Source organism: Chaetodon auriga, chromosome 6 (assembly GCF_051107435.1).
Source record: "Chaetodon auriga isolate fChaAug3 chromosome 6, fChaAug3.hap1, whole genome shotgun sequence".
NCBI lineage: Eukaryota > Metazoa > Chordata > Actinopteri > Chaetodontiformes > Chaetodontidae > Chaetodon > Chaetodon auriga.
Genome location: NC_135079.1, coordinates 15,000,137 through 15,020,452, shown reverse-complemented (window position 1 = coordinate 15,020,452; position 20,316 = coordinate 15,000,137). Strand labels below are relative to the sequence as shown.

Here is a 20,316-nt window from a genome sequence, read left to right as displayed (position 1 = left end):
AACACACAGAAGCACAGAGATAAACACCAAAGACAGGCCAGGCACAAGATCTGTCTTAGGACACGGGTCACAGCAAAACAACTCTTACGCTTCCTCTTATTAGGCACAGTTCCTGCTGTAAGATGCCAGTTGTCTCAGTGAGTTGTTAGGAAACAAACCTTGATCTGAGTTGACCTTCTGTGAATCAGAAAATGATTGAATGATATCATTTCAAAGAAGTAACAGCTTCAAGTCCAAGTAAGATGACTACTGCCTGTCCTCAACAATGAGTACAAAACACGTTTCTTTGTTTTTTAACACGGGCTTTATTAAGAGCTTTTTTTTGTAAAATATTTTTAGCGAATAATTTTAAGAGTGGCAGCTCCAGCACCTGCAACTATTGGTTGGAATGTATACACAAACAAATTGATGTGCAGGTATGTTTTTTCTGTTTCAGCAGGGGTTGAATGATTGAGAATATAATACAGTATTTGCCTACAACAAACTCAACCGCTGCCAAAGAAAAAGGACAAAAACCAAAAACATGCTACTAAACTGTTGATGTGACACTGGCCACATGTGAATACTGAAAAGACACTTCCTTTCTCTGTTTGAGGTACAAAAAATGACTTTCTGTTGACGGAGTGGATAGAACTGAAACTTTTATTAAATCCTTTTTTTGTGTGGCTGTTGAGAAAGGGAAGGAAGAGGAGTGGGCAAAAAATTCTTCAATGTTCAAACAGGGTAAAATCTTGGTTAACAGTGAAGTCAAGTTGCAGAGAAGCAATCACTGATATGGTTCTGCTGCACCACAGCTTACACTACAGCGGAAAAGGAAGTGTGTTATTGCATTATTGTGTCTTTCAAAAGCAAAGGAGTCACTGAAGCATCTGAGGAGGGAAGGTCTTAGAACAAGATAAAGAAAGGATTAATCTGATCTGTAAAAAAAAAAAAAAAAAAAAGAGGGGCCAGAAGGCACAATGTTCCTTTTTGGATCCATTTACTGGGAGGCCACACGGTTCCACACCACTAACAAAACCTACCCATGAAATCACCACAATCCTCATCCATCTCATTCTTCGGGCTACAGGCCTCTCCAGAAATGAGTTGGTATGAGATTGAGGACGTAGCAGTGAAGAGCAAAGGGTCAGTTCTGCAAGGGAGTCAAATATTCACAAGTGGTTGGGGAGATGCACAGCTTGTGGCAGCCGACAAGGCGTCCTCCACCAAAGCCAGAGGGTCGTATTATCATACCCCCCAACCTAAGCTCGACAACAGCGATAAGCGAGTCCAACAGTTATACAAGTGGTTCATTACTACAAATGCGACCTAGACAGGAGCCAAGATGTCAAGTGGAAAAACAATTCTCATTACTCTATTCATTGTTTTCATGAAATTTCCCCAACAGGCCATTTGCTCATCATGCAACTGAATGTGGAATTACAACCTGTTGCCATGTCAGAGTTTGGGAATAAAAGGAGAAAAATAGAGACTATGTCAAGAGATAATACGGTAATAGTACTGATAATAAAAGAAAAATATGAGATATTAAAATTTCCCAAAGATGATTATATTGTCCACCAGCCTTGTCCTTTTTGTGAACATTGGTGCTGGATCGAATGTCTCTCCTGTCCTGTGGTGTTGAGTCTCTCTCTCTCTCTCTCTCTCTCGGTCATCTGTCCAGGTGATCCCTCATTAGTTCTTGGACAACTCAGTGGATAGCCAGTCAAGTCCTTCATACAGCCCAGTGCCCTGGGTGGCGCAGGTTTGCTGTATGCTCCACTGTAGGGTCACAGATTATATGGTGGAAGTTAGAGATGAATGCACATGCGTACAGCTTTGACTATTGCTGCAGGTGTAAGGAACATGTGTCTACTTTGATCACTTACAGTCTTGTTGCGGAGGGTGTTTAGGCCGAGTCTCTCTGTGAGCTCACTGACTGATAAGGCATTGGGAAGGTCCTGTTTGTTAGCAAAAACCAGCAACACTGCATCTTTCAACTCATCCTCCATCAACTAAATGGGCAGAAAACAGAAATAAAATAAAAATACAATCATTTCTCAAGAAGTCTTACTGATTTTTACAAAACACTTTAAGTGAAACATGAACTGGACAGAAATGCAGTCAAAATATATGGTGCAAAAATGCAATGATTGATTGAAAACCCCTGTTTCAAGAAGCCATGGTAAAACAAAACAGTTTGCTTACATTTTACTAAAAAAACCGGATACTCAACTCAACTCTCAGGCTCAATGCCAACTGGCTCACAGCACCTCATAGTTAAAACTAAAAAGGCATGTGACGTAATGCAAGTCAAAATAATGACAGACAATGTGAGCCGTGTACAAAAATTCAAAAATGCAATGCTATCATTACAATTGAGCCATGGTGGCATTTCACTGGGTGTACACTAGACTATTTTGTTGACTCATCAAGACGTTGATGAGTCAACAAAATTTCAGGTCAGTAACACGAGGCAATTATAATGCAAGGATTAAATTAATGGATTAACAACACGATGCAGATGTATACAGATCCTGTGTTTTGTGTATATATTGACAAACTGCTGTTTCCCTGAGGCATTAACCAACAGACACAGGTTCTGACTATATACAGATGCCAGTGGTGTGAAGGACGGTCATCTGGTGTAGATGATACTGAGTTCTCCGACACAAATAATGCCCACAGAAAGATTAAATTTCAGCCTAAAACCAGCCATGAGCCATGATGCGACTCTGCTGCTGTAACTGGCAGGGTGGGAAATCCACATTTGAGGAACAGCATAATTATTGGTTCTGATTGACAAAGGTCACATTATGAGCCGGCTCTAAGTCACAAACAGCTACTCAGCATGTCATGACATTCATCACCGCGCAGAAATCACTATTCTTGCATTACAGTCCCTTCAGGGTTGAAGTTATTAAATACCTACCATCTTCGAAAGCTCTTCAGAAGACTCCTCCACTCTTTCTCTGTCATTACTGTCCACTACAAAGATGAGGCCCTACATGGAAAAACACACAAAAAAAATCCAGCACCGAAGTGGTTAAAGTTCTCTTTCGGAATTTTTTTTTCTGCCACAATTGGCCAAATATTCGTTTGTTGATTAAGAGAAAATTAAAGGGCAGTTATTCTGAAAATCAATTAATCGTTTGTGCCATTTTTTTTCTTTCTAAAGAAAAAATTCCTCTGGTTCCAGCATCTCCAGTCTGGATATTTGCTGCTTTCATTCATCTTCTCTGACTGTAAACTGAGTATCTTTGGGTCTGGATATTTGAGGATGTCACCTTGGATGATGGAAAAGAACTTTCTGATAATTTATAGATGAAACAATTGATTGATTAGTTCTGAAAATAATATGTAAATACATTAAAAATGCATCATGCAAATAATCTTTACAAGCAGCCATATTTAATTTTAGGAAATGAATGAACAGAGACTAAAACATTGTTATGTAGAGTACAAAGACCCTGAGAAACTTCCTATTATTAAATATGATCCAAAATTAAGCAACTAGAAAACTGTTTGGGACAGAAGAAGTCTTTATGACGACATTTTCAGATAGTAAGTTACACATTTTTCATTAACAATAAATGTGTAGCTTGCACACATTCCTCTGGTCACAGCAAAACTGACCAGAGGAAAACATATCTTTAATAAAACTTAAAACATGAATTAAAATGATGTTCAGTGGAAACTGTGGCCAATTTGGCATCATTCCAGTCCACTTGGTGAAGCTGCACCAGCGCATACTCTGATGACATGAGATCTGTTCATCAAGTATTGTATTCAAACAGCTTTACTTGGTTGAGTAGAAGTATTTGTGAGCTGCAAACTATGACTGCTGCACTTATTACACTGAACATGGGCTTAGCTTTGCAATATGAGCCCCGAAGCTGTCCCACAGCTCTGAGGCAGTCCCATTCATACCTGTGTGTTCTGGAAGTAATGTCTCCAGAGGGGCCTGATCTTGTCCTGGCCACCCACGTCCCATACAGTGAAACTGATATTTTTGTATTCTACTGTCTCCACATTGAAACCTTGACAGGAGAAAGTGAAGGGACAGATCTTAAATGGCACGACACAAAAAGTTCCAATACAATCAAAAGTACCATTACTGAACATTACAGTAACTGTTGGTGGATCTCTTACCGATGGTTGGGATGGTGGTTACAATTTCTCCAAGCTTCAATTTGTACAAGATAGTTGTTTTTCCGGCAGCATCCAGCCCAACTACAGAGACAAAGTGTGATTAAAATCATTGTATATATATGTAAGGAGAGGTCAGAAGTTAGAGCTATAGATAAAAACCTGCTGTGAAACTGCACAACAGGCGTTTTCCTGGAGATCTAATCATCAGACAGCAGAGGACATGCAATAACAAAGTACACGTGACTACACAAAGGTAATCGTATGTGGTGAACCATTTTAACCGATTAGCATGAGGGAAAAACAAGCCAGAAATTTTAAAGCTGATCTTAATATCAACATAAACTAACTTAATGGAGCACACATCCCTCTCTATTATCTCTGACTGCCTGGAAACAGGCCGAACATTTACACTTTTACCCATCAAACATCTTTAGGAGTTAGCTACCCAAAAACAAATTAACGGAACAGCAAAAGTCACAACGAGTTAACGTCTAACACGTTTCATTAGCTGATGAAAAGGATGCATTTCTGATACATTATGAATAAACGCCAATTTTTATCACAAGTTACTGTTAAGACGTAATTAAGGATATTCGGCAAGAGGAACACTTAGCAATGGCAGTCATAAGTAATGAAGCTACAATAATGTAAAACATTTCACTTTCATTTAAGATGTTTTCGGAAAAAAGTTTCCGTTAGCATTACGTTACTTCATAGCCAAACTTCTCGAAACCTCTTGGCTAGCATTTAGTTGAAAAAATAATTTCACGTGTTTTTTTTCCCCTCAAACGCCAGTTGATTGAAGAACTGTTTGTTTTGTTTTGTTTAGGTTCCGCTTATATCCCTATTTCCTATACTTTAACATGTCTGGGTGCCGCACTGCCATGAAAAGCTCATCAAGAACTAGCTAGCTGCAGCTAAAGCTAACAGCCGTGCGGCTCACCAACGTTAGCCGAACACACTCACCCATCAAAATCCTCATTTGTTTTTTGCCAAACAGCTGGCTGAAGACCGACGAGATGGTGAGCCCCATATCTGACCGAGGATGTGTGGATCAGCGAAAGAAGCACTGATGTTAGCCACGGCAGAGGCAACGTGTGACAATTTTACACCGATGTGGCTACTCTGATTTTCACACAGGACTATTGCCGAGTGCCACGTCCGGGCCAACGTGGAATCCACGACGTCATCAGTTTGAATCAACTTTATCAACACACAACATCTGTTAACAATGGTTAAAAAAAAAACGTTTTGTTTTTTTCAAACAAATGTAGCATATTTATTTGTGTCATAAGCGGAAGCCTGTCTTCAATACAATGGACTTTTTTCTTTTCTTTCTTTCTTCTTCTTCTTCTTCTTCCTATTTTTTTTTTCAAAAACCTTGGTTTAATTGACGTCACAAAATTAAGTTCTGATTCCTACCACTAGGTGTCTCTGTAACAGACGTTTATCATAAACTGTGTGCTGTGAACCGACTGATCTGGTTCCTTGATCAGGTGAGTCTAGTTAGTATGTGTGTGAGCCTTAACTAACAAGTTAGTTAGTATGTGTGTGTCAATGGCTGCTGGTTATCAATGCAAAAAGTAACACATTAGAGAGAAATTATGATATCAGATTATCAATATTTAGCATGGCAGCTGGGCAGATAATTGACATCTGTCATGTTGGTGGGAAACCAGGCTCCAATAACTGAAAGCGAGTAGAAATGTAAGGAAATGAATTCTGGGACACTGTGTTCCTGTCTGCCTTATCCATTTCTTGAAGAACCGAAGGTATTCCCCATCCCACCTGGGGATTCCCATGAAACAGCACTGCAGTGATACCAGCCTGTCAAGCAGGCACTGAGAGCAGGTGGAGTCAAAACAGCAGCACGTGACAAGGTGCAGACCTCCATAGAGGTGTGCTTTGATAAGAAGACACATATTCACAAAGGCCTGTTATGGAGGCAGGTCGTAGCTGTGAGCCAAGTACAGTGTGACTTTTGAATAGACTCACAACTGGATATTTACCATGAAGCTGAAAGGTGTACTGAGTGGAGCGCAGGTACAGTAAGCATTACTTCTGTGTGCATGGCTCCTTTGATTATAATGGAATGAAATGAAAACAGCTTCTTTGCAAGACAACTGTTAAAAAGGAAAGAACAGGAACATTTCTGATAACATGTTTGAATTCTGTTTTACAGATTGATGTACTCTCTACTGAGTACTTAGTGTTACTCACTCCCAGGTAACATTTTTCATGCTTGATTTATCTTACCAGCGACAAATGCCATTTATTTACATCAGGAGTCAGACTGTGCCATATAAACATGTTTTAAAATGAGTCTATGATATCAGCACAATAATAATATTTGAATTTGAGTTTTCTGATTGTTGAGAGCTTTCTGTTGTTTGGAGGTTTGTCACACCAGCAAGGCAATATGTAGCAAGAGGAGGACTTATGTTTTGGGTTTTCTGGGTTGTGGCTCACGGGACAGTTCAAGCTACTTTTTAGGTTGTGCCAAAGAAAGTAAAACATTGAGAGAAGACAAGCTGGTGCTGGAACACAGGAAAAGCAAATCCTTCATGCCCCCACCGTTTAGTTTTTATGGAGCCTACAGGAGGGTTATGATTGAAAGTGTCTGTCATTTTACAGCTGTTCATGCCTGCGTCACATGTGACTGAGATAAGTTGCCTTTCAGACATAGAAGTCTACCTCACCCTCAGGCCTGTGCAATAAACATATCATGGCTCAGATTTAGTGTTGACCTGGTGGCAAATTACCAGCAATCCTCACCTTCATGCTCCTCATTCATTTTAAACCTTACACACAGGTTCAGAAAGTGATTAAAATGAATGCGGTACTGATATCATGTAGCACCAGCATCTATGGTGGGATTTAACGCTTCACATATTCATCACTAACTGCAGTGTGATTGGGAGCTTTTCTGTCCTGGTCGTTTCCATGGTGAGATGGAGGCGTCTGAATGAACAGGTGAGTCAGTTGTCATGTATGTGTGTGTGTGCATGCCTGTGTGTGTTTCTCTATGTGTCTGCTTTTGGTAGCATGCATGTGTGTGTTACTGTATGTTGTGGTTAATTGAAGGATTTTATACATTTTATGTTACTGACAGTTAGTTGACGTTGGTGTAGTTCTGTCACTGCCAGATGAAAAAAGGCGACTGGAAATGTGTTGATTTTTGTTTTCTTATGCAGATCACAGTTTTACAGTGAAGCAGCAGCCTTTACAGCTTGTGTATTTATGTGCAGGTGCACCTTCTGGTGCAGCTTGCCCTAGCAGACCTCCTGGCTGCTCTAATCCTGATGTACACCAGTGCCATGAACAAAGTTAGCACTGACAACAGTGTAACCATCTGCCAATACATGCTGCCGCTGTCACTGGTGAGTGACACTTTCACTCTGTTATGCCCTTTTGCTCTACAAATGAATAACTTACAAGCTTGCTTCCTGGTGGGGGAAGGGATCGCATATGAAGTTTAAGTTTTTCGGTAAATACACCCACTTGGATTTTGGTGCTTCACAGCTGAGGTATTTGTACTTTTTGGGGTCTTTTAAGATCTGATCACTATCTCAGTGTCTTGTCAATGCAGGATTTTCACTTGGACTGTCACGTCACTCTAGCAGGAAAAACAGTTAAAACTTTGAGTTCCTGTAAAGTTTCTGTAAAGCAAAGTGGTAAACAGACTGTTTCCTCACATGTTGGAAGCCTATTCTCTGCATCGACTTCAACGTAAAGTTTCCTGAATGAACAATATATTTTACAGTGAGAAGAGGACAGAGTAGATACAGTATTGACTTTTCATAAAACAAACATAGAAAAGAATGTAATGTAGGAACAAAAACAGCGTTACTCAGTCTCATTCAGCCCAGAATGTAGATTTCTTTCAACATGCAGATATGGAAAATATTTTGCCTTTTAAAAGTCCAATATTTAATCAACGCAAAAATAACAGCGTCAGCTTACATTTCTGAATCAATGGAAGTGAAAACGAATTGACCCCAACTTCCAGAATCGGTGGGCTCCAGTGGGCTTTGTAATGAAGCTGCTATTCATCTGAACCAACAACAAAGACACAAATTATAAAAGATCCATAAAATGGTACACTCACAGGATGTCTGACAAAGGTGAAATGAAAACAAACTGTAGTGTCTTTAATGACATCTAATTGGGCCTTATGGTATATCAGGTATGCAAACAAAAATGAGTAGTTTGGGAAGTCACAACTGATCAGACTCAAGAGATCCTTCTTTCAGTGTCATATGTCCACATTTTGCATCACTGTAACATATCGTGAAACCACATTTTGTTACATGCCTTTGTCACATTGCATCCTTGTGTCTTTGTCCCCTCCGTTACAGACATTTTACTTTATTTCATTTCTGCTGGTGGTGGTTTATGCATGGAAGTCAAAGACTGCAATCCAAGGGTGGAGAGCAAGACCTACAGAGGATGAGGGTGGACAGGTGAGGCGTCACCCGCGTTTGTAGATTAGACATAGAGCAAAAACAGTCCCTGACTAATTCAATCATTTCTTTCTGTCTGTCTGGTTTACAGAGTCAGTGTAGGAGGACAGTAGTTACTATTCCTGTATATGCCATTGTGTGGTGAGTTTGTTATCTACATCTTTTTAAATACCGTATCTTTAGTTATCATAACCGAAGTGTACATTTCTTTTAATTCTGTATGTCTCATATCACAGGTTGTTCCCCATTGCAATGTACCTTGTATACGTGCTCACTCCCTTCATTAAGCCCTCAGTGCTGATTCCAGCCACTAGCAGAGCAGCGAGCACGCTCGTCCGTAATGATAGCAATTTCTGCAATAGGTGAGCGCACAACCTTCATGATTAACCTTCAAAGTCTCTGTGCTCAAAGAAGCTACAGAAGTGAAAGAGGTCGGTTCCCCTGTGTTTAAGCCCCTTTTGATTTTTCTTTTTTCTCAGCTGTATTTTGTTCCTGCATGTCTGGAGCGATTCCTGCTCTGATGCTGTGAGTTTCAAACTGTCTTTCATAGGCTTTGCTTGTATGCATTCGTTATGGATGTGCAGTGCTTTATTAGAGCATTCTTTAATTTTACTGTATTTTTTTATACTGTATTTATAATATAAACAATTTGTTATATTTAATCAGTCAAAACAAAGGATGAGAGAGGTGCATTTGTGCTAACATGATTTTGTTTTCTTCGCAGGAGATCATCCATGACACGTTAATCAGAGTTTTTCTTTTCCTCATTGTGATATCAGTGATGTTCTCTTGCTCTGTAAGTCACAAGCAATCACATTAATTGTCGAGGAATTTGGACAGTTTTCATTTACACTTTTTCCTTGTATGTATTTGCTTTAAGCATTGACAGTCATTCAGTTATGATTTCTAATTTTGCAGCTATCTAAAGGCTTGAGTAGTATATTTACGTGTGTAAGACGGCTGTAATCTTGCATTTTTTCTTGGTTTAGGTCATTTACTATAAGGTTGGCAAGTGGTATGAAAGACATGAGCAGGAGGGGCTTTTTCCTGTGGAGGGAGATGGACGATCAAGAAGGAGATTCAAAAAAGTGTTTTCTACAGCAAGAAATATGATGATGGTCATCTTATTCTGCTGGGCCCCAGGTGCACACACATACCTATTTAAAGCTAATACATTTTAGCAGCTTAAACTCGATGTCAGCTTGATGTCTTGTGCTTCTTTCTGCTCTAGCTCTTGTTCTCTTTCTGCTGTCTAACCTGATGCTCTGGACAAAAGTTGAACAAAGGAGCCTGTTTGGCCTTTATATGATACAGGTAAGCTTCAGAGGAACAAGATCTGATTTCAAATGGGCAAATGAAAATTTCTTCTGATGACTGATCACCTGTATTGTTTTGGTGTATTTCAGGCTGCCAGTGTGTCCCTGCAAGGCTTCCTGAACAGTATGGTTTACGCCTGGAGGCGACCCAACTTCACCGAGGCCGTTCTTGGGGAGAACACTCCCCTGGTGGCATATGATCGCCTGGCTTTCTTTGATGAATCACTGAGGAGCTCGTCTTGTTGACTCAAGCACATTAAGAGACATTGTTGTGCAACAACACAGGGCAGGGGTAGACTTGACTGGACGCCTGCACACTTCATGACAGAAAATGTCATTCGCCGACTGAGCAAGAAAGAAAATAGAACAAAAAGATGAACACAAAGACTCTTTAAAGAAGCAACGACTGATGCGTTGTTTTCATGGCAGCGGCTGATTTTTTCATGAATGCAACAAAGTCATAGTGGCACACAGTATAGTAGCATGGTTTTAAATGGGGACAGAAAGGGCTTCTGGATAAATTGTAGCACTGTGTTGTATTTATAAATGTCCTGTTAATGTACTGTTCTATTAAGATTTAAAAGGTCTCTTGTAGAATTATTGAATTATTCTGTAGCGTGATTTCTATTTCATTATGTTTCGTCATGTATATTTATATTGTTAGATACGGCTCTTAACAACCGTGTGTTTTATTATTGACTGGTTATGTAACAGTCACACAGTACTCTGTTGTCCAAGACAGGAATGATGGAAAACCTGTCAGGGATGTACAGTTTGCAGTCACCATTGTGTCATTTCAGGGATGCATATCACTTCTGGTGACGTAAGAGTTCAGTCTCAGAGCACGTGTGTTTGAGAACAGCGAGGAATGCTGAGTTGCTGCAGACAAGAGAAGGAACACAACTTCTGCTTTGTCACGCCTGTGTCTGAACTCTTCACGTTATCTCATAAGAAATAATGTGCGTTTGTGCAACTGAGGTCACACATGAGGCATCTCTGCTGTATGGTTGTTCACACACACACACACACTCACAAAGATGAGTGCACTCTCGTGTTTTAGTGTCCTAAAGCTCATGTTAAAGCATGTGTGTCTGAGCTGAAGAGCTTAATAGCTGACTGAAGGCCAACTTGTTACTGCTTATGTAAGTGATCACGTGACTCATTCTGTTGTACTGTAAAGTAAGCTTGATGTTCAGGTGTGGCTGTGCACAGTTCCTTTGCGGAGGGCCACAGACTCACCTTTACATGTTTTTTCTATTCCTCAGAGCTGTGTTTTCTACATTGTGTTGAATAAGGTCAGTTGAGTAAATAATAAACTCCTTTATATGATGACAAGTCGAGCTATTGTGGTTGGGTCATTTTACTGCAATGAAAGTCTCACAGCCTGCATCACCTGCAACTACTGACCTAATTTGAGTTTCCTTGGAGCAATCTCTTATCTGATGTGACCCAGATATCCTGGCTATTCACGGATATCATGTGATATAACATAAAGACTGTGTACCACAGGGTTACTGAAAAAACAGCCATACTTAGAAAACATACAGTAATATATTTGATAAATATTGTTCCCTTTCAGAGTCGTCACAAGTGACTCATTTATACTTTTCATCATCTCTTTTGTCATATTTTTATGTGTCCAGAAAGCAGCCAACCAGAGGAAATCTTATATTATCGTATTAATTATTCTTGAGTGTACTTACAAGTCAAACACAAAGTGCATGATGGAGCTCACTGCCATGAACAGCAGCCATACTGTAGCCACAGGGCTGCATGTTCTTGGGTTTGTCTGTGTGTGCGCATAGTTGCTCCATTAATTATCTGCCCAGTGAATTTTCTGAATATGATGAATGAAGCCCACAGATTTGCTGACTAAACTGCGAGGCTGCAGCTTAGAGATGACTTTCTGGATTTTTAAATGTGTTTTGTCATGCAGCTCAAAGGTTATCTACGCAGGCTGGCACACTGACGACAAAGCTGTGCATGTGTAAGAAAATGAAAACATGGGCATACTTACATACTTCTGTGATCACATTTCCTTATAAGCACATTTTCATTTAGAACAAACTGTCAAATACGTACATTGTGCACATGTTAATTTATGAGTAAAAGAAATTAGCCGTTCAGTTCAACCTATTTTCAAGGTCATTGCTAGCACTCACACTGCTCCATTAGTATTGGGTATTGGCCTTGCTAATCAGCAAGCTTTGTTCCAAAGTTTGCTGCCGTCTCTGCTTTGGGCAAGTTATCACCTGCTAAACCATCAGTCACATTCAGTGTCTATTGGCAAAAAGGAAAATAAAACAAGTTTTCTAGAATTTGATGAGGCGTGCCAATAGCAAACACTTCAGTGCTTTTATTGGTTATATGTAATGAGATTATACAACATCGTACTTTGACAATAAACTTTATGTGGGAAATTCCAATGAGCCTACCTGTGTGACACACCTTTCAGAAGATTCCTGATCAGCACATACAGCACCTCCCTCCTGTGATGGAACACTGCTCAATTGCTAATGGTCTGTTTATATCCAGTGTTAAGACTCTATAGCGAAGTCAAGATGAGACTTTTTCTAAACCAGAGGTGCAGAAATGTAGATATTTATTCTTTAATACGGGTAAGAAGAGATGAAACAAAGGCTGAGAAGTGATTTTTCCACTGTTTGCCTAAAATATAATCACACGCCCTCTTAAAACATTCTTGCAGAACTAAATCTACTTGCTTTACAGTAAAAAGTATTGAACAAAATACATCGACAACAAGAACAAAACACAGCATCAACATCTGTCTTCACTTTTACACTGATCACAAATATGATAACAGCTCCCTGTCAGCTGTTTGAGTGTCTGAGCAGTCAGCAGTGCTGGAGCTCCTTGAGTACTGCTCTGTAACAGATCCCGTGTTTCCCAACCTCACTGCGGAGGTGGCGAGCAAAAAAAGACCAGTCAAGGATCACTTTTTTTATAATGACTCTTATTATAAAGAAGGTAAGTGAGACACATCCACTCCGTGGTGTTAAATTGTGAGTTCTGCCACCAAATTGTGGCGCCGATTGACAAGTTGTTGCTGTAGTATTTACTGTGCCAACCTTGTCTGTCCTTTTCAGAAGTCCATGGACAAGGATCTTTGCTGGGCCATTTCAAAGTTCCCCCTTCGGCTTCCTGCTCTGCGTACGTACACATCATACCTTCCATCTTCCTCCTCCTCTTCGTCCTCTTCCATCACTCTATCCTGCCGCCCCAGAGCTCTATCTCCCATACCGTGATGGCCCTGCATTCGGCCTGGTTTCATACTAGGCCAGCTCTTCTTCCGCAGACTGCTGTTCAAATCCCTGAGGGGTGGTAAGGTGCTCTGGAAGTCTCCTCTGAAAGGGGGAAGCTCCAGGGAACCCCTGCCCATGCCATGTGCACCTTGACCGGCTTTGATGGAGTTGACAGAAACCTGGGAGCCACAGTGGTGTTCATGAATGCAGCGGGAGCCTGATGAGGACCTTCTGAGCGCCTGCAGGGACTGGAGTTCCTCTGATAACTCCCCAAGGTCCCCAGACATCTCCTAAAAAGGATAATGTTGTTGCACTTGTGATTTTAAAAGGAAACCACCATGTGCAGCTAATAATGTATCAAAGCAGTCAAACCGACCTTGTCTCTGAGAGTGAAGAGCTCATAATGTGGAGGGTCAAACACCTCCTGGAAGTCGCCCCGTTGGAACAGGTTATTCTTACGTACCAACACCTTGAAATTATAATGAACACACTTGATGAATTAGCTTTTTCTACAGCAATATTTTGTGACATGATGCTAAATAATTCCATTGTGAATTGGCTTAATTACCTTTTTTCGTGGCTGTTTGACTTGCACCAGGATGGAGACGATGAGGAGCAGCAGCACCACGCCCGTAGACACACAGATTACTGTCCCATGAGTCTTTGTGATTTGGTGAAAAACACCTTTGCTCTTTTTCTCTGGATGATGGATATGTCGAGAGTGACAAAGAGAGATAAAATATGAGGGACATTTAGAGGCACTGACAGTACATCAGTCATATACTTGTTGCCACCCTCATCAGGACAATCTGTATCTTTGGATGCCAGGAGCAATTCAGAGCATTCGCTGAAAACAAAAGCTGTGATTAACAGCCATTCAAATCAGCTGAGGTGCTTAAGAGCCACTAAACAACCAAAAGGCATTCAAGGTATTTCAGCTGGAGAGCCAATGAGGATGACGAGATCATTATTTTCCTGCCAAAAGGAAATTTTGAGGGGATATTCTGGACTGTCCAACATTTAGCAATGTGCACTGCTCTGTGGTATCAGAGTGAAAAATGACATAGAAGACTTAATGGAACATTTGAGATATACCGGGGGAGACTGGGGGCTGTGTGAGTGTCCTGTTGCAAATATCTTCATAATATTGGCACAACAGAGGCAGACACGGCACGCATCATACTACATAACAACTCACTGAAATACAGCAAAGGGGATTTTCAAAGAACGAATGTGCTTGGGCACAACTGGAGTACCTTTGCAGTTGCTTTCATCCCAGGGAAAGACACAGTTTTGGATGCCATTGCACACCAGAGAAGTGTTGATGCACATGTTGCTGTGGCAAAAGAAGGCGCTCCCTGCACAAGGTGCTGAAACACAAACACAGCATGTGATGCAAAAAGGCTGACAGAGCAACCAAAGCCATTAACAGCAAGAGGAAATCCATCTGTTCCTTTTAATTCTCAAGTAATCAAGGAAGAGATCCCATTTATATTAAGTTCTTTTTGAATAACAAATATGCTCTTTCTATTTTTTCCCAAAAGATACATGGAAACCCAGCATTTCTGTCATAATTTAATACACTGTATATATTTGAATGTATTTCTACAACTGTTACCTAAGACAACTTTATTCCTAACAAAGCTGCAGTACTGACAGAAACCACGGGAGGGTGCTAAACAAACAGGGCATTGGTACAAATGACAGAGGTTAAGAACGACCTCAAGGAGAAACTCACGGTCTGCAAAAGAGGTGAACAGCATCCGAAAACGGCTGAGACGGCTCGACTCATCGGCCCACATCCGCACCACTCCCACACCGGTGTCCAGCATGATGTCATTAGCTACTGTACTACAAAACTTGGCCTGCAAGAAAGCACATGCCATTTTCTCTTACAGTCTTGGATGAGTAGTCTCAGTGACGCCAAGATCTGTGGAGCAGTTGCTACACATGTAGGATTCAACTATTACACACGTGTGAATACAAAGAAAAGAATAACACTTTTGTGGAAGGCAATGTGCAATAAATCAGATGACGGAGATTTCATTTTACAGTCTGGAGTAACATACTGTATCTTACACATAGTGTAAATGATATTACCTTTAAGTCCTCGATAGCATTGCTGCCATCATAAACAGCCACAAAGTTCTTCTTACATTCATTTGAGTTTTCCATCTGGTATTCCAAGAATCGCAGGTAAATCTGGAAGGAGCAATGAGGAAGGAATTACTGCGCATTTTGTTCATTCTTCATGCAGTTCCATGTATTTTGCTTCGCTGTTGGATGACATGTCCTATCTGAAGGCATCGCTGCATTGAAGGATCAAATACAAATCATTTTGAGCCAGCTTTACCGCATGTGCGCTTATGTTGGATTATCAATGCAAATGTTTATACTTCATGTGCACATCAAGCTGCGGGTGGACTGTCAGCGCATGTTTAATAACAGAGGATGTGATTTACCAAGATTTTTTGTGACATGCAGTTGAAATCCACATGATTTGTCTTTATGATTATGAAGCACGTGGAGCAAACACGTCACAACAGACATGGAGATTAAAATGCACTGCAGGCTGGAGACTCACCATTTCAACCACTGCACTCACTTTGACCCAAATGAATCACATCCCCTCTCCTCAACTTCATTTTGTGGAGATGTAGTTTTTATAGCCCTCCTCAACTTTTCTAACTGTACTTTTACTTTTCTTCTTAGATCCAGTTATCACTTATATGGAGAAGGTAGGAAAGTAAGCTCATTCTGCTGCTGTGCTTTAGATAACTAAAACTTTATCACGCCACATGCCATACCCTGTTGTTTGTTGGGGCTCGTATGGTCCAGATGCAGTCCACGGCCTGATCTGGCTTCACTTTATACTCCTCCTCCACCTGACTGGAGCGGATCAGGCCGTCAGCCCCAGACAGCTCAAACTGACACTCTGACTCACAGACAGCGACAAAGGGCAACAAAGAGGCAGGTAAAAGGAAAACACAAGAGATAAAAGGATATTAGAGGTGAAACTGCCATGACTAATGTACAACTAAAGTTATTTGAGTAGGCTGAGGTGAGCGAGTGCACTACCTGGGATAGGGTTTAAGAGTCCTCCCACATGCAGATGAAATTCAGGGTCTTTGGGTGAAATCACAGAGACAGACGGATGATCAGAGGGATCATTAGCGGAAGTACAGATATTTGATTGGCTAATAATTGCAGAAACACTTGATCAAAGCACTATTTGAGCAGACCAGGTGAACTTTCAGAGAGCACCAGGATGGCGTGGTGAGAAAATCGCCATGTAGGGATCAATAAAGCATCCCACTGTGCTTTAATCACCTGCAGTAAAGCTGTACTGGACCTGGAAGCCAATCCCCTCCAGCTCTTCATCGCTGAAGAAGCGGATCCACATGAAACGTCCGCTGGAGAGGACGAGTCCGGGACTGGCCGAGCCGCAGAAGCGATTGATGAGTGGCGAGAAGCTGAAGGGGCCGTCCCGCACCTCGATGTGGTCGAAACGACACTCAAATGAGGCCTCGATGTAGAAGGTCTCATCAAACAGCAGCTCTATCCTCTGACGGGGCAGGGCTGAGGGAAGCAGAGCGCTGTGTCACATCTACTGCCACAGAGGTGATTCAGGGATATAATCCGAACAGAGAATGGCGGCGCGGTGAGAAAGTATTTGCTGCTTTCCAATTTTCAAAAGAACTACCAAGTGTGTGCACATCCAGACAAATATATTCAGGGACAAGACAACATTTTTTTATATATATATATATATATCACTGCAATGTCTGCACACTGTTAGGCTGCAAATAAATAGTTTCATTCTCTTTTTACTTCTAAAAGATCATTAAACTCTCCCCTTTATGTTGTTTATGTTGCTGATATTTTTGCATCGAGTTAATGTATGCCAGTCTGTTTTGGGGGCTCCAGGAGCAATTATAGGGAAAGTGATGCAAAGCATGACCAAAAAAAAAAAAAAACAACCCTTGATGCATTCTTTGGTGTGCAAGATAATGAGGAATGCACTGTGAGAAAAGTTATTGCCTGCAAGCTTGTTTGCACTTTAATGATTATAGTGGGAAAAGTTTGAAGAAGAGAGGACCGTTCAAAATGTGATCCGAACACCAATTTACGATGAGCAATGTTGATGCCACTGTCGAAAGACAGAGGCAATAGCAACAAGAGACTGCATTGTTGATTATCTTAATCATCACAAACACAAGTGTTCTTTTGTTCCTCGGACTTCCTTTGATTTCCATCAGAGCTCACAAATCAATCGGACCTAGTTTAATATCACAGTCTGCAAGAGTCATGAAAATTGGAATCGGAGCTCAACTTTTTCTTGTATCACTCATGAGGCTCAGGTGCATGTTGCTGATTACCTTCCAGTACGTACAGGCACTCCTTATTAGGAGGGTACGTTTTCGGGTAGTTTGGGGAGCTAAAGGTGCCACCATCTGTGTTTCGTACCCAGTTTCCACAGTGACGAGATTGCTGCGGCCGCTGGGAGGGTTTGACCCCTTTTGATCCTGCACCTCCATCTGTATGAGTATGAGAGCCAAGAGACACATGAAAAATCATTTGTGCACTTATTGATACCATGTGAGGACAGGTGACACCTGAGAGGCAATTGTATAACTAAATGTGCAAAAACGGTGCTCTGGTCTTGAAATGACAATATGTGTCTTTATTTAATGCAGTCCCTCTATCTAAGGAGTGCAGTGAATATATCAGTCTTACCTTTAGTCTTTTGTGCCAGAGCAAATCCCTCCTCAATGAATAGGAGAAATATCCAGACTGTAAAAAAAAGCCAGCAGTATGTGAAGAAGGGTACAATCAAGGAATGAAGAAAAGAAGGAGAGCTTAGCGGGATTTGTGTGTCTGTGTTTGTTGTCTCAGTGCACTCAGCTGAATCCCTGAATGTATATAACAGGCCAGGGGTGGGGAGTTCAAAAGCCTGACAGGGAAAGAATAAGGACACGCTGCTTCCACCATCTGCTTGCTCAACTCTTCCTCCCATCCTCTTTATCCCTTTTTGTCTAAGGTTTATATGTAACGTAGTGGACGAGAATAGGAGCTGCTGACAATCTGCCGTCTGCCATGGTGTGTGTGTGTGTGTGTGTGTGTGTGTAAGGATGTCTCATGGTAAACAAAAAAGTCCCAGTGTCATGAAATAATACCTTGTGCCACATTTGTGTCTATTACATAAAATGTGACCTAAATAGAGCATCTAGCCCAAGGGCATCAGGTCACTAAAAGTCTGCTTTGAGTTTTCACCAAAGTGGCATGTTGGCATGTTGCTGCGATCGTCCGCTCATAAACTGCAAGACACAAAGCAGCACTTATCATGCACGTTTGTGGACGTTTGTACAGTATGTTTGTTGTATGTGGCTGTGGCTTAGGGTGAAATCTGACTGGCCACCCTATTATCCTGATTGGCCATCTGCCCAGTGAGAGGGCAGGACCTTAGTTTGAACTAACTGTTTGAAAAGTATTTTTAATTGTTTTCTGTTGTATGTAGCCTTTTTTCTGAAGCTACAATTTCTTTTTGAGAACTTAAAGAATAAAGTATGGGAGCTTTATATCATATTTGTATGGTGCCTCTGTTGCATTGTGATTGGTAGGAATGGAACAAATGATAAGGTACTGCAATGTACAGAATAAAAGCAGAAATTCTAAATTACTGCTACTCTGAAGTGTGTATGTGCGTGTGTGTGTGTGTGTGTGTGTGTGTGTGTGTGTGTGTGTGTGTGTGTGCGTGTGTGCGTGTGCGTGCCTACATCATTCCACCCCTGCATAAGTTAGTGCCCCACCTGGGCCACTCCAGTTTTTCAAGCATTACTAATATATATGTTCTTGCATCTGGCACAGAAAGTTGCATCACTTGCTGCTGATGATTTATTGGTTAACTTCTACTCACATGAGCCTGTAAATGCTTTATTCCATGATACCATCCGATACATTAAATTGAGGGTCAAAAAATGTAAAATCTATAACGAGTATGAGACAAGATAACCTTGAGAAAACTCAAGTATACATCTGCAGCATGTGTCTGAAGTGAATTTTGATTCACTTCAGTGAACTGATATCAAGTTCAGGAAAGTGCAGAGAAATTTAGCTGCACTGTCAATCTCTACAATGTCAGCTGACTGACATGACAGCCCATGGAAGTACTGCAGGTTATTGTTCATTCAGTGAATCTATTCCACTGAAAAACTTCCCAAGAGACCATCTTCTGTGTGTGGAGGAGGAATTGAGGCAGCAGCGGCAGCAGCCCAAATCCTCCCCGTCCAGTCCCTGAGCCACCACAAGCTGATGCAGGAGGGAAAACAGATTTACCCCCTCTGAAAAATGTGCATTTTCACTACTTTCTTGCAAAATGAGTCTTTACTTTTATACCAGCGAGGCAGAGGGCGCAAATGCGGAGCTGTCACTTCAGCACCACGGGTCGTTTCGCCAGAGAAATGCTCAGAACACCAACATTTCCATGTCTTTTAAGATGTCTCAAGGAATGAAATGTAAAAAATCCCTGCACGTACGGTTTTGGATTTGTTTTGTGCACATATTGCGCAAAACATGCCAAGTGCACCTGAAAATATCGAAAGTTTGCGCACAGCCTGCTTAAATGTGTCAGGACTCTGCCAAGAAAAACGACATCTCGACAAGAGATGATCAGAGATAAGAAACTCTCGCCTCTCTTCCATTTCTCACTCAGACACGGACAGAAAAGGAAGCACCTCATCAAACGCCTCAAATCGCGCAAACGCTGATCGTCCCACTCACCTACATGCATCCTCTCAGCTGAAGTCCGTTTTCTGGGCTTTGATTTCAAACTTGACCAAGTGCGCATCCCTCACATCCCTCCTCCCGGTCAAGCGGTCCGGATTAGCGCATGTTAGAAGCACTGATTTACAAAAATCCAACTTTCACCTTTTCATCCTAATCCCATTGGTCAGGCTGAGAGACGCTTCTGGGTCAAAAAAGAGCTGATGAACTTCTGATTCGTCATCAAAAACTGTCAGATGAGCACAATCTTCCAGCGCAAGGACGCTGCTGTTCCTGCAGTCTGTATCAGGCTGGCTGAGACTGATCCGCCCTCTCAAAAAACCGGATCATCTGTCTGCGGCGGCTCCTGGTTTTAAGATT

General features: G+C 41.3%; 3 protein-coding genes across 3 annotated transcripts; 1 reads left to right on the top strand and 2 right to left on the bottom strand.

Annotated features, from left to right (window-relative positions):
• Positions 1-628: 628 nt before the first annotated feature.
• On the bottom strand, positions 629-5,304 carry LOC143322266 (ADP-ribosylation factor 4-like). The gene is made up of 6 exons (XM_076733357.1): positions 5,098-5,304; positions 4,132-4,212; positions 3,910-4,019; positions 2,912-2,983; positions 1,869-1,994; positions 629-1,761 (listed from the first exon to the last, which is right to left on the bottom strand). The coding sequence occupies exons 1-6, from the start codon at positions 5,162-5,164 to the stop codon at positions 1,675-1,677; spliced, it is 543 nt and encodes a 180-aa protein (XP_076589472.1). The 5' UTR covers positions 5,165-5,304; the 3' UTR covers positions 629-1,674.
• Positions 5,305-6,106: 802 nt separating this feature from the next.
• Positions 6,107-10,156, top strand: LOC143322457 (uncharacterized). The gene is made up of 12 exons (XM_076733667.1): positions 6,107-6,174; positions 6,314-6,357; positions 7,041-7,104; positions 7,380-7,511; positions 8,490-8,594; positions 8,686-8,735; positions 8,831-8,956; positions 9,074-9,119; positions 9,319-9,390; positions 9,584-9,737; positions 9,826-9,908; positions 10,001-10,156. The coding sequence occupies exons 1-12, from the start codon at positions 6,142-6,144 to the stop codon at positions 10,154-10,156; spliced, it is 1,065 nt and encodes a 354-aa protein (XP_076589782.1). The 5' UTR covers positions 6,107-6,141.
• A 2,075-nt stretch (positions 10,157-12,231) lies between these two features.
• On the bottom strand, positions 12,232-20,316 carry neto2b (neuropilin (NRP) and tolloid (TLL)-like 2b). Its single transcript, XM_076732038.1, has 12 exons — positions 19,954-20,316; positions 17,911-17,967; positions 17,553-17,711; positions 16,504-16,752; positions 16,252-16,299; positions 15,981-16,108; positions 15,274-15,375; positions 14,912-15,038; positions 14,430-14,543; positions 13,742-13,872; positions 13,550-13,642; positions 12,232-13,463 (listed from the first exon to the last, which is right to left on the bottom strand). The coding sequence occupies exons 1-12, from the start codon at positions 20,018-20,020 to the stop codon at positions 13,014-13,016; spliced, it is 1,725 nt and encodes a 574-aa protein (XP_076588153.1). The 5' UTR covers positions 20,021-20,316; the 3' UTR covers positions 12,232-13,013.

What these genes read in the sequence shown, in the direction of transcription:
- LOC143322266 (XM_076733357.1), bottom strand. Translation starts at nt 5,164, where the DNA reads ATGGGGCTCACCATCTCGTCGGTCTTCAGCCAGCTGTTTGGCAAAAAA. An exon ending in ACAAATGAGGATTTTGATGG is followed by an intron (nt 4,213 to 5,097) that starts GTGAGTGTGTTC and finishes TTGTCTCTGTAG; the next exon opens with TTGGGCTGGATGCTGCCGGA. An exon ending in ATTACTTCCAGAACACACAG is followed by an intron (nt 2,984 to 3,909) that starts GTATGAATGGGA and finishes TTTTCCATGTAG; the next exon opens with GGCCTCATCTTTGTAGTGGA.
- neto2b (XM_076732038.1), bottom strand. Translation starts at nt 20,020, where the DNA reads ATGCGCACTTGGTCAAGTTTGAAATCAAAGCCCAGAAAACGGACTTCA. An exon ending in ATGCTATCGAGGACTTAAAG is followed by an intron (nt 15,039 to 15,273) that starts GTAATATCATTT and finishes GCTTTCTTGCAG; the next exon opens with GCCAAGTTTTGTAGTACAGT. An exon ending in GTTCACCTCTTTTGCAGACC is followed by an intron (nt 14,544 to 14,911) that starts GTGAGTTTCTCC and finishes TTTGTGTTTCAG; the next exon opens with CACCTTGTGCAGGGAGCGCC.
- LOC143322457 (XM_076733667.1), top strand. Translation starts at nt 6,142, where the DNA reads ATGAAGCTGAAAGGTGTACTGAGTGGAGCGCAG. An exon ending in GTGTACTGAGTGGAGCGCAG is followed by an intron (nt 6,175 to 6,313) that starts GTACAGTAAGCA and finishes TCTGTTTTACAG; the next exon opens with ATTGATGTACTCTCTACTGA. An exon ending in CTTATTCTGCTGGGCCCCAG is followed by an intron (nt 9,738 to 9,825) that starts GTGCACACACAT and finishes TTTCTGCTCTAG; the next exon opens with CTCTTGTTCTCTTTCTGCTG.